The sequence below is a fragment of the Nothobranchius furzeri genome, chromosome 13 (genome assembly GCF_043380555.1).
Source record: "Nothobranchius furzeri strain GRZ-AD chromosome 13, NfurGRZ-RIMD1, whole genome shotgun sequence".
NCBI lineage: Eukaryota > Metazoa > Chordata > Actinopteri > Cyprinodontiformes > Nothobranchiidae > Nothobranchius > Nothobranchius furzeri.
This window is the reverse complement of record NC_091753.1, coordinates 57,363,574-57,376,338: the sequence shown is the minus strand read 5'-3', so window position 1 is coordinate 57,376,338 and position 12,765 is coordinate 57,363,574. Positions and strand designations below refer to the sequence as shown.

The 12,765-nt window shown below is 42.4% G+C and overlaps 1 protein-coding gene across 1 annotated transcript in view; it reads right to left on the bottom strand.

Moving 5' to 3' along the window:
- Positions 1–875: 875 nt before the first annotated feature.
- The window catches only part of si:ch211-137a8.4 (high mobility group nucleosome-binding domain-containing protein 5), a 52,802-nt gene continuing 40,912 nt past the window's right edge, over positions 876–12,765 (bottom strand). The window contains exons 3-4 of the mRNA XM_054742321.2: positions 10,991–11,500; positions 876–1,891 (exon numbers count right to left, since the gene is read on the bottom strand). Of these exons, the coding sequence (XP_054598296.1) occupies positions 1,869–1,891; positions 10,991–11,500 (533 nt within the window). The 3' untranslated portion in view covers positions 876–1,868. The remainder of the gene's footprint in view (positions 1,892–10,990; positions 11,501–12,765) is intronic.

Below are 12,765 nucleotides of genomic sequence, written 5' to 3'. Positions count from 1 at the left end.
TGATCAGAAGGTCCAGCTGAGAGAACCTCTGGGGGGGGGGGGGGGGGCTGGAAGAGCTTCAACAGGAAGGAAAAACCATTTCCTGCTGCTGCTGAAGATTTCTAACATCTTCTCATGGTTTAAAGCTTCCAGCCCTGCAGATTTGAATGAATGTCCATCAGGACCGTTTACCAGCTGAGAAATGTTAATGCTGGTCTGTTTTGGCCAAAATGAAAGTATTTTGCATCCAGTGAGCAAGAAGGTCCAAGTATGTTACTAAAGAGCACATTGCAGCTCTGCTCATTTGACCTACCTCGGAGAGGAAGTCTCAGAGAAATGAAGCGCACAACATCCATCATAATCCAGCGAGCGGATTGGTGAGCATATTATAATCAGGCATCATGTCTTTGTGAGCAGTGAGGGATTAAAGGATTGTTCCTGTTTGTCTAAAATAAATCTGCTCAACCTTTTTGGTTGGAAATCCTTTAGAGCACCGACGGCTCATTTATAGTTTTTGTTCAGAAGAAAAAAAAAACACCTGAAGCAAAAGAGAAAAGCCAGAAAAGAGAGAAATTAAAACTTCTTGTTAATCAGGAGACTATATAATCTAATTTATTCTCAGCTATAATCTACACTTATATGCTTTATTATTCTGGATCGGTTTAATACAAGCAGGAGGTCAAAGGTCTCTGGGTGAACTCAGGCCTTTACCCGCATGAGGGGGGTGTGAAGTATCAGAACCACTTCCAGCGCTCACAGATCTGCTTTAATACAAAGAAATCTGGTATTACTCCGCCCATTTCATAAACAGACGAGATTACCGATACTCAGATTAATGGATCGTGTTCCTGCTCTGCTCATTCATCCAAAAACAAAAACACACAAAGCAAGTGGAGTTTAGTTGTTAGGTTTTAGTCTTTATTGTACTATCTGTTTTGACAGTTTGCTAGCGGACATGTGAAAACTTGGACCAACAAAACATCATCATCATCATCATCATCATCATCATCATTATGATTATTGTGTTTTTTTCATCACAGCATATCGTCAGACTGCAATAACGGTGAGAAGACGGTGGTTTTTACAAAATAAAACAAAAAATAAAAGATCGAACCAAACAGGAAAGCGACAACAAAAAAAGCATTTTGTCTTATATAATAATCAATGCTGTTTACTTTTCTTTCTTTTTCTGAATCCATGTACACGATATAACAGTCTAAAAACATTAAACACACAGAGCTGAAGACATTGCAGTGTTGGTGGGGGGTGCAGTCCTCGGGGCAGTTTATGTACTGGAGCAGCGCGGCCCTGCAGTCAAATATCTACTGGGACAATGGGAGGGGCGGGGCACAGAGGGAGGGAGGGGGGGCTACAAAGATAACTGGCCAAGGATATAAAACTACAGTCTTTGTTTATCTTTTTTCATCTTCAAATTCACCAATCAGAGGTTAACAGGGAGCGGGGTTGGGGGGGGGGGGGGGGGCTCAATTTGCATCTTTACATTTCTGCATTTTTCTTTTTTCTCTCGTAGACAATATAAAATCTCATGGACAAGCAAAGAAAAATAAAAAACACACTGATTTACATGTGTTGTATGTTTTGGATGGAGGGGGAGTGGGCGGGGTGGCAGATGAAATGGGGGAGGGGCTTGAATTATTGCTTTCTGAGTAAGTATTATTTTCACTTCTCATCTACATGAACTGCATCCTTCTCATTCTCTCTTTCTCATTGTGGTGATCTGTTAGATTACTCCACTTATTCAGGGGGGGGGGGATGAAGGGAGAGAGGAGGAGGAAGGAGGAAGGAGGAAGAGGAGGAGGAGTTGGGGGTGGGGTTCAGAGCTCCTTGCTCAGCGAATCCCGGGCAGTTTTAATCCTCTCTGTGGGGCCTCACACGTTTCCCGCCTTTTTGTCTGGTAAATGATAACAAAAGAGATCGAAAAATGTATTAAAATATGATGATGATAATAATAATAATAACAATAAAAACTATTAGCAGTCATAAAAAGGTTAAATGTATGTTTAGTGGTTTAGTACAGATGCTAGTTTCTAGTGTTTTTAGTTAAAAGATACGAAAGAGGAACAGGAAACAAAAAACATCATAAAGGATCATCAACACATTACAACCAACAGAAAGATTCCCAGTTGACAAGTTTTAGTCTGACTTTTTCTTGTTTGCTTTGTTTTTAACTGAGGAGGAAGATTTTCACTGGTATTCTGTAGGCCTAAACCAACCATCTGCTCTCACGTTACCATTGAACACCACAGAGAATGAGAGAGGAGGAAGATCACGTGGATAAAGAACCTCTATCACACTTTTTTGTCCAATATTCTTTTAAATAAATGCCCACTGATCCAGTTTTCTGAGCTAACTAGCTTATTTCAGCTACAGCTAGTTAGCTAAGCTAACAGCTGCTAGCATAGCATGGCTGCTGGAATGAGGAGGATGAAGCTCAAGTACTGACGTTAATGAGGTTTAACTTGTTTTTAAAACAAATTAGTTACACAATGAAAACAAAATGTCCCCCATTTCAACATTTTTGTGTTTTTGTTTTTTATCCTCCAGAAATGATTTAGTCACAGCAGCTTCTACCAAATGAGCTCCGACTTGGAAGACAACAAAGTTAAAGGCTTAATTTAGATGTTCACTAAAAAACAAAACATCTGTAAAGTGAAATTTTATCAGCACAGTGTGTTAGACGAGTTTAAGGCTCAGCTGGAAGAACGATGATTCTGACAGCACATTGTGTAAGAGCTGATGCATGTTTGCTAAAACTTTATCCAAAGTGCTCCAAAGGAAGACCTTTCACGACTTTTGGATTCTCTCTGTATTGATAGTTTTAAACATTATCTTTTGTATTGTGTGTGAAACTGTGTTATTGTACACACTGTTGTTCCAGTTGAACAGAAAATAAATTGGAACTTTCCAAATGATATTAAAGCGATATCATGCTACTTTTTCATATTTTAAAATCATTTTCCTGTGCCAGAATGGTCTAAAATAACCCTTAACAGGGTTAATGAAATAACTCTCAGACCCTGTGGCCAGAATACCGGACTTGCAACTTCAGAGTGGGGAGCCACCACCTGTTGGACTTAGTAAATGGAACGGACGTGCTAGTGCCGGAGACTGCTTCCAGTGTGTTTCCTGCATGTTTTCTATCATAAATACAGCTGATTTGTTTGATTTAGTAATGAAGCACTCCCGTAGAAACTAACGAAGGCTGAGGAGACATTTCAGCTTAAGGTGTTAAAAAGAGGAATGCACAGCGAGGAGATGAGCGTCACTATTGCTTTCACTAAGCAACAGGGGATGCTAAAAGCAGGCCAAATCCACCTAGTCTCCCTATAAAAACCATGATTGTCACTTTTTTCTTGAAACTGCTGTTTAAAAAAGTCCCATCTTTTTGATTTAGTGGATTTTCCTGTCTGATTCTATTTCCATTTTCCTAAAAACAGGTGTACTCACTCCCTGTTTGACTATGTGGGGCTTCTGTCGCACAGGTTGAATACTTATTTTATAACTTAACAGCCCGACTCTGCCATCCATTGGTATAGGTCGTGGCGGATGGCTGCTCATACTGAGCCAGGATCCTCTGGAGGTTTCTTCCTGTTAAAATGGAGTTTTCCTCTCCACTGTCGCTGCATGCTTGCTTAGTATGAGGATTGCTGTAAAGACTCTGACACTAGTCAGTGAGTCGACGCAACCTGCTGGGTTCCTTATATAGGAAATTTTTTACTGATTGGCTTAATGAACTGACCTGTACTGGAATGTTTACTGTGTGAAGGTCCTTGAGACGACTGGTCGTGATTTGGCGCTATATAAATAAAGTGAATGTAAATAAGTAACTGCAAGTTCCTGAAACTTGATCTCTTAATATTTTATATTTTAATCAGATAATTTCTGATGTTAAAACTTTGTGCTTTCAAGATAGGGTCCAGGCGGCTGAGAGATGCTAGCAAGGCCCTGCTACTCATGCAGAAATTTTAATCCATCGCAAGACATTCTGCAAATTTGTTTGTTTGATTAGTCTCAGTGCAGTGTTCCTGGTTTGAATCAGGACTAATGACTTTAACACACTGACCCTGAACTAAGAACCAGAATCTCTTTTTAGAACATCACAGCGTTTATTCAACCTGGTCAAGAGTTAAATTCATTTTTGTAACTATTTACTTTGGTATAAGATTAAAGATTGCAAAACGAAAAGACAAATCTCTGGGCTGATGTTTGACTCGTAATCAGAAAAACAAAAAACTAGCCTGACAAGACCTCCTAAATATGTAAATATAGTCTGGCCATAGCCCATAGATTGTCTCCGTACACAATGGAACAGGGCTGGGACTAATCAGAGCAACAAACAAAATGACGTTTATCGATACGGAAATCATTCAATGGGGCAGTCCGCCACACACGGTCGAAAAAGAAGCTAATACCCTCTTTCCAATTAGCCGTGTCAAAGAAAAGCTCAAGTCTAAATCGTCCAAATTGGATACCAAAACATTCCATTCGAGCACTATTCTTGAGCTGACGCCATCTTTGTAGTTTTTCTCTGTTACAGCTCTGGTGTTTAGCCCACCCAAGGCCCCTCTACAAACAAAGAGCGCTGTGATTGGCTTTCCCCAAAATTGTTCGCTCCATTGGTAGACCTGCTGAGGCTACAGCAGTGTGTGGCTAGACCAGTGTTGCCAACTCAGCGACTTTGTCGCTGTTCCTAACAACTTTTCGACCCCCCTCAACAACTTTTTTTTTCAAAAAGGCGCCTAGCGACAAACCTAGCGACATTTCTCAGGACCCGTTGCTACTTTCTGTAGAACTCTCTTGTAGATATTCCCCACAGATTAGCAACAAAGAAACCATTTGCACTCTGAACCGTTCTTCCGGGAGTAAGGAAAGAGAACGATAATCTGCACATGTGCACGAGGACTGACCAATCATAAACCGTTTTCGGCCGGGCCGATTCGCTGAAGACAAAGGTACAGCTTCAGAGCTGGAGACCACCGATTTACGTCTGCTGCTGCTGCAGACTCACGCTTCTACTAGAGACGGCGCAGGCGTCAACCTGCCATCTCTGGTTCTGCAGCCGTCAGACACTTTGGTTTTTCCTGCATTTGGTAAATAAAGTCAACGGGAGTTTGAACTACCGTCCCGTTTACACACGCAGCTCTGTGGCTCATCTGAATTTCCTTCAGTGACACAGGGATGGTTATACTATGAGACACCCGCTCCCTTTTGCTCGGAGCGCCGTTATTATCATGATGGAGAGAATACACAACAGAGAAGTTGAGAAACTATGAGGTGTAAAAAAACAGCTTTTTAGGAAAATGTCTGTGAGAATGAGGAGAGCAGGAGGTCTGAGTTATATCCTACAACAGAACTGTTTGGATCACCACACCGTATCCGTCTTAATGCCACTTTATTGATACTTTTGGAATTTATTGTACATATATAAGCAATTTGGCCATTTTGGCCATTTTAATCATTTTAAGAACTTTAACACATAACATAGCTTTTATTTTCCTCCCTTTTACTCCTATACATATATATGTATATATATATGGGGAAAGTGAACGGCAATGTGGCGTGATGACGTCATCAATATGTAAATTAACATGTGACGTCATCTGGCAACATCTAGCGACTTTTGGGGGGAACTTCAGCTACTTTCAGTCGAAAACAGTTGGCAACACTGGGCTAGACCAACCTGAAGAGCAAATCTTTTTAGGCTCATTACAAAAATGTGATCATCATTGACTAATGTCAGAAATAACTGAATCAAAATCAGTAAATCTGCTTTTATTAAAGTGATTTAGATCATTTGAATCAAGGGTTATATCAGTACAAATGTAATGTTGATCCATTGCAGATTAAATGAAACCATTATTTCTAAATGATTAGAACAAAGTTTCTCTCTAGAAATGGATTATTTTTTCTGACAATGTAGTTTGAGGATAAATGAACTCTTTGGAACTTTTTCTACGCTTCAATCCTTCCAATATTCAAACCTAACGGGACTCCACAATGCTTCCTCAAGCGGTTTGATGTACTTCCCATTGACATGAACCCAACAGTTTTGTTCTTGTTGAGCTGAGAGGTGCTACACGTGTTGTTGCTTAGACTTTTCTCACCAAATGAATCTTATGAATGAAGAAAAATTCCTCTTTTAAGGGTTTTAGAATCCGCAGAGTAATCTGTAGTGAGTACCTCTAACCACCAGTCACACAGCTGCTCATTTAAAACATTTTCATCTCATTACATCAAACACATCTGACGGAATGCTCCTTTTCTTGTGTCGTTGTCCTGACGACGAGGCGTTCGGGGCAGTTTCCTGCCAAACAAGTTGTGTTAAACAGAGTTCAGTTTAGTGAAAAGAGTCGGCGCTTCAAAGAGGCCTCCGGTAAATTGTACGGCAGCAGCAGGAGCCACCCGGCTCTCTGCGAGCATCTGTCGGGCTGTCTGAGATCAAAGCAGGCCGGGTACTGGACGCTAAGCCTCGTGCAGCGCCTGAATGGAGAGGAGGCGGGAACGATAAATAATGGAGGAGGTTCACCTCCGGTCGCTCAGAAGCTCAGAGTAGGTGGTAATGTTTCAAACGGCGTAGCAGGAAAAAAGCGGGAACGCTCAGCGGAGCACTCTAGTTAAAGAGCAAGTCACCCCCAAATCAATGATGTTTTTTCTGATAAACTATATAAATGTGTGTCTAATCGTGCTGCAGACACGTGTAGTCAATAGTTTTGCACTTTAGTGCATTTTAGTTAAAATAAAAAATTTCTGCCTAAAACTGTCAGTGTTGTGCCGTTGTCAGGTAAAAACTCTGCACTGCATTTGAATTTAAATCTGCCATCGCTATTGGCTAAGAGGTACCCTAGAACGTTAGCTGGTACCATATGATGTCACAATATTGTTGTGAGCCTGTGTGTTTATTGGTTAGTGGCTCCGCCCTCTCGGTCTGCTAGGCAACAGCATTTGTTGCATTTTTCAAACAGGAAGTGGGAGTGGAGTAATACTCTGGTAGGGGGTGACTTGCTCTTTAAAGGAACACTGACCCATTCTGTTACGGCTGCTGAGGCCTGACGTCCTGTTGATGTTCTCTGGTTTGTGAACATGAAGCTACAGTAGAATCCTTTTTTATTTTGAGTTCATGCTTCTATTATTCTCTCCATCTATCTGCTTTGTGCATAATACTCCCATTTACCTGATTCACTTTTTTATGTCAGTAACTTTGTAAAACTTAGAGAAATACTTTTAACATCTTGTTTCAAAGGTCCTAAAGCTGGAATCAAGGTAAGATTAGCCTAGCTTAGCACAAAACCCCACAATAAACATCTTTTTTCAAAGTTATCACATCAGTTTTTTTTTATAATTTGAAATGTTATTACAATTCATGAAGGATAACCGGATGACTGAGGCTCAGAGATTCCCGAGGAAGAGAAGTCCTATTCAGCACACCTAAAATAAAGGAATTAAAGGTCAAATTTGCTCATATTTTTTATTACATCTGAAGTGTTCTCTAGTAGGAACGAATGCCTTGTAAGTTGTACTCTGGGGAAAAAAGCTCTGGTGCTCCTGTTCCAGCATCTAGAAGATTGCAAGATCAGAAGAGAGCTTCGGACAACATGTTCTGGAGTCTTATTTCCTGCTATTTGGAAATCTTTCCTCTGATTGGCTAACACCACTGCAACTCTACCACTAGCTTTGTTTGCTTGACATTTTGTTTTATATCCACAAATAACACATGCCTGGAGGAGTTCTGCTGTGTGGTGAAGTTGCTAATGCTAATGGTTAGCTTCTACCAGCCAAGACATTCTCTGCTGTTTCCTGGACGCTAAACCAACAACAGCCTTCCCCGTCGTGAGTCAAGATGGGTGAGTCCATGAATGTTGGGTGACCGTGTGACCTAGATCTGTCCTATCAGAAGCTAATGCAGGAGATAGGTGTAGGAGACTATTTTCATGTTCAGCCTGCATGACACACTCAGAGTGACCCGTTAGAATCAGAAACAATGAGTAAAACTTGTTTGGGAAGTCAAGTTGCCCTTTAAAAGAATGAAAACCTCCATAATTTTCAGGGTTATTTTGGTCTCTTTTAGCATGTAGAATATTCCAGTCAAACTTGATTATTTGTGTTTATGTTTCCGTTTGTAAGTCACTTGCTGCCTTCAACATAGGTGCCAAAGAATTAACATTTAAACACAGTAATACTACTCTGTTTGCAATATTTTCCCAGGTGCCACACCCTGCTGCTAAGACTAAAATAGTGTGAAAATTATCAATGAAAATGTGAGAGGCAATTGGGAACAGTGTGTTATAATATTTGGTCGCAGCACGTAGACGACGCAGGGAAAATTCATTGAATTCCCACATAAACATCAATGAGATTTACATGTAAATGCACCTGGTGAGAATGCCCCACCCCCTTTAAAGCTCTACAGCTCAGGTAGACTTGACAGTAGAAACCTCATTCCGAAACGGGTCACAGGACACTGGACTTTACATTACTGAACTGGTGTTCTGGTATCTGATGGTTTTTTACGTTATTGCAGGTAAAGCTGGATGAAATTTGGACAATTTTTCTATCTTTATTTTTTCTCTAAGTGTTTTTCTCCCCAGAAGAAGCTACAATGATGTTCTGCTGAGCTGTGGTGGCCTCATGGAGGGGGCCATCGTCTAGCACACTGCTGCTGACCACTTAAACATTCTCCCTCTCCTGATAATAACTTTTTACTTTCTTTGACATTGAATGTGCTACTACTAGTTTACCCGTTTAATTATAGATCCACTAGGATAAATACAATAAAGTTTATCTCTCACCAAATAGAATATTTACTAAGAAATCACAATGTAACCATAGAAACACTACTTGGTATATATGTTGTGTGTGTGTGTGTGTGTGTGTGTGTGTGTGTGTGTGTGTGTGTGTGTGTGTGTGTGTGTGTGTGTGTGTGTGTGTGTGTGTGTGTGTGTGCTGTCTTCTCCATCCCCAGTGAGTCATGGTAGATGGCTGCTTATTGACACTTTGCACCAACGTCACCTAATCACGTGGGTCCACCATGCTGGACGGCAAAAGCATGTAAACAGTGAGCGACACGAGTACTAAAAGGTAAAATAGAGCCTGAAATTGTTTTTACGATCAAAACAAAAACAAAACTCCTCCAGCATTCCTTCAACTAGTCCATGCCCAGTTCAGTTATCAGACGAAGTAGCGCAGCGGTATGCTAACTAGCTTACCAACGTTAGCTCACGTTCTCTCTGCAGCTGTTCACCGATGTAAACATGTTGCTGACTTTGCCTAAATTCACCCCTCTGGATTTATAACTTTATGCTGTAAACAGCGTTTCACTTCACACCAAAGCTGATTTTTAAAAAGTCCGGATCCCTGCCAGCTTCTGTTGCTGGTGGTGGTACCGGGTTCAGCTGCTGCTCCCACACCGGAATGAGAAGATCTCTGAACGCCGACGCTCATATAAATAAATAAATAACGTCATTTTAACACACGTAATCATACATCGGAGCTATAATATTGTTAATAATTGTCTCGCTTTACGCTACAGTGGACGGAGCGCATCCTCCGTGGTGAAATACCCGTCCATCAGGATTATCAATAACTAGTATAAACATCACATTTATCCCTGTCACTGTCTTCCTCGTGAAATAAATGAACGTTAATCTTACCCGGTAAAAACATGTTCGCTGCTAATCTGAGGCCTGCTAGTCCACTTGATTGATCGCTGCAGTTCATCTCCGTCCTCAGTCTCCATCAGAGTTATTAAAAAGAAAAACGAGTTGAGTTCACGTCCTTGTCTGTTAGTGCAGCCGACCACGCAGCAAGCTAAAACCATTTTACTGTTAAATCAACTCAATAAAAGCCATAAAAGGCTACAAACTGGCTTGTTTTGATTAGCTTCACTGGACTTTCTACGGGTGTAAACGGTCTTTCTGCCGTCCATCATGGCGAAGGGGGCGGTGTCATGAGTGGCGTGACGTCATGTGCAAAGGGTCAATACTGAGCCAGGATCCTCTGGGGGCTTCTTCCTGTTAAAAGGGAGTTTTCCTCTCCACTTTCGCTGCATGCTTGCTTAGTATGAGGATTGCTGTAAAGACTCTGACACTAGTCAGTGACTCGATGCGACCTGCTGGGTTCCTTATATAGGAAACTTTTCACTGATTGGCTTAATGACCTGACCTGTACTGGAATGTTTACTGTGTGAAGGTCCTTGAGACGACTCTTATCGTGATTTGGCGCTTTAGAAATAAACTTGAATTGAATTGAAATGTTCGACGGACAGCTGGTGCTTAAAATTTGAACAGTATTACACTTTTTAATCTGTCGGAAATAAAGCTTTTCTTCCTGCTTCTAGTTTACAAAGTGAGCTTGTAAACACGGGTGTGCGAGCCCACCTGCGTGTCTCACTGGTGTAAGACTAATGGTGTCCCTCAGGATTTGCTCATTTAACATGCAAATGCATCAGAAGGGTTTCGTTTCCGGACTTCCCTTGATGGTGTGTGCTTGTGTGTTTAACCCATGCTATAAACTTTTATTTGGCACATTGAAGTGTTTATAGGTGGGCGTCTGAACAGGCGTGTCACCCCGTGTGTAGAAAGGTGTGTTTAGTATCTAAAATCTTCGATGAAACGACCGTTGAACCCGTTGTCGACGCTCAGCTCCCTCTCTAATTGGTCAGTTGCTGCCGACATCACATTTTGAACAATAGCAACTGCTGCTTCTCGAAGATACATCTTCCTCTTCTCATCCTCCTCCTCCTCCTCTCCCTGATCACATGACAGTAAACCATCAAGACAACCTCCATTTAGTGGAGACTCAGCCTCCTCTACCTCCTCCTCCTCCTCCTCCTCCTCCTCCTCCCTGATCTCGGTTAGTGCTAGCTCTGAATCAGAACAGCTGGTTTTACTTTGTTTACTGTTTGTTAGTGCTTGTTGCTGTTTGTTGTTAGTATCTCCATCTTTGCTGCCGCAGCTGTTTTGAAGCTTTGAAGCAAAGTCCCGGTTGAACTCACCGCTGTTCACAGCTGCTGTGGCGTTGATAATCTTGGCGTTGGCCTCGTCTTTTATGCCTCCGGCCTCTTTGCTCTTCTTAATGGGGTTGCTCCCCATCGTCTTCTCCTCTTCCTCCTCCTCCTGGTGATTCTGTGTGGCGTTCTCCTCCGCTGCGCCATTAGAGCAGCCGTTCTCCCCGTTGGCCACCGGAGCTTCGGTTTCTGTCTCCTCTGGTTCCTTAGGTGCCTCTGTGCCGCTCTCGTCTGCTGGCGTTTTCTCGGCCAGCACCTCACCTTTGTCGTTGGTCTCCTCAGCCGCTGCAGCAGGCTCTCCATCAGTGCCTCCCTCCCCTGCTCCTTCGCCTCCCTCTGCAACCTCCTCTCCCTCCTTGGTGCCCTCGCCCAGTTCCACGCTGCTGGATTTACCCTTTCGCATGATGAAGTTCTTCAGGGAAACAGCACGGCCAAAGTGTGAGCGCTTAGCTTTGGCTGACTTGGCGTCTTTACCTTCATCTGCTGCAGCTTCCTCACCTGAAGAGGAGAATCATGAATTATATTTCTTCAGAAATAATAGGATTTATAACCAAATCAAACCTTTGCGCCTGTGGGTGGAGTGACAGTGAGAGAAAGTTTTAATGCAGGTTAAGGTTGTCACGGTAACCGGTGTAGCGGTAAACCCCGGTAAAAAAGTTAATAATAATAACCGTCTTGTTTTTTTAAAAACTATATTATCTCGGTGGATTAGCGTGGCTGCGGTGTAGGCGCGGTGACCCTTACCAGCCACCGTATCATCTGCTGAAGTTGCCGGCGGCACATGCGCACTTTGTTGTTTACAACCAAAACTTTCTTGAAGCTAAAGCTGAAATAATGGCCAAAGGAGGAGACGGCAGCGCTCAGGACATTTATTATCCCTCAAAGAAGACAAAGTGGGAAGTACGGGCATCTTTTGGATATCTGAAGAATGCCGAGGGACAGCTGATAGAAGACGGCAATCCTGTTTTCAGCACGTGCAGAAAAAGTGTCTGTGAAAGGCAGCAACGCTTCAAATCTCATGACACATCTGCGTGACCATCACCCACAACTCTACAGTCAACGCAAGGCAAGCTAGCGTTAGCGTTTTAGCTAAAATGCGTGATCCGAGGATTTGGGTTGAGGGAGAATGCAACGAGTCGCTATATAAAGCAGCCGCAGCGCCGCTACCTGCATATAAACCGTGTCGCGGACACCGCCATGTTGAAATGACGCTATGCATTACGGGGCTCCCAGGGGCAGATAAGAGTTGGTCTCTCTCCGAGAATAATTATGAATTTAACAACGATTACTGCCTGATGACATTTTCCCACATCTGCAAAGCTCACTGGAAGGACACAAACCCAGGACAATATTTTCCTGATATAGGGTTTATTACTCAAGTAAGGGTAAAAAAGTATCTGATTAGAAGGCTACTTGAGTACCGAGTATCATCTGGTCTAATATTTTTAAAATGATGACATCAAACAGACAAAAAATAAGAAGTTATGAGCAAATATTGGTATTTTAAAGACTAAAGGGGAAACATGTAAACAAATAAACAACATAATTACAGCTGAGCTGGCGACCGGCATAAGGGGGAGGGGCTGAGCTGGTGACCTGCACGAGGGGGAGGAGCTGGTGTGGCTGCGTGTAGATCTTCAACATGCTGCAGAGGTCCCTGACAGTAAAGTGAGCAAAATGTAAAAGTGGCCACTGTGTGTTTTTACTGAGGGATCCAGGACAAGGGTGAACACTAACAGAAGGGACGGTGGGACATTTTGGTC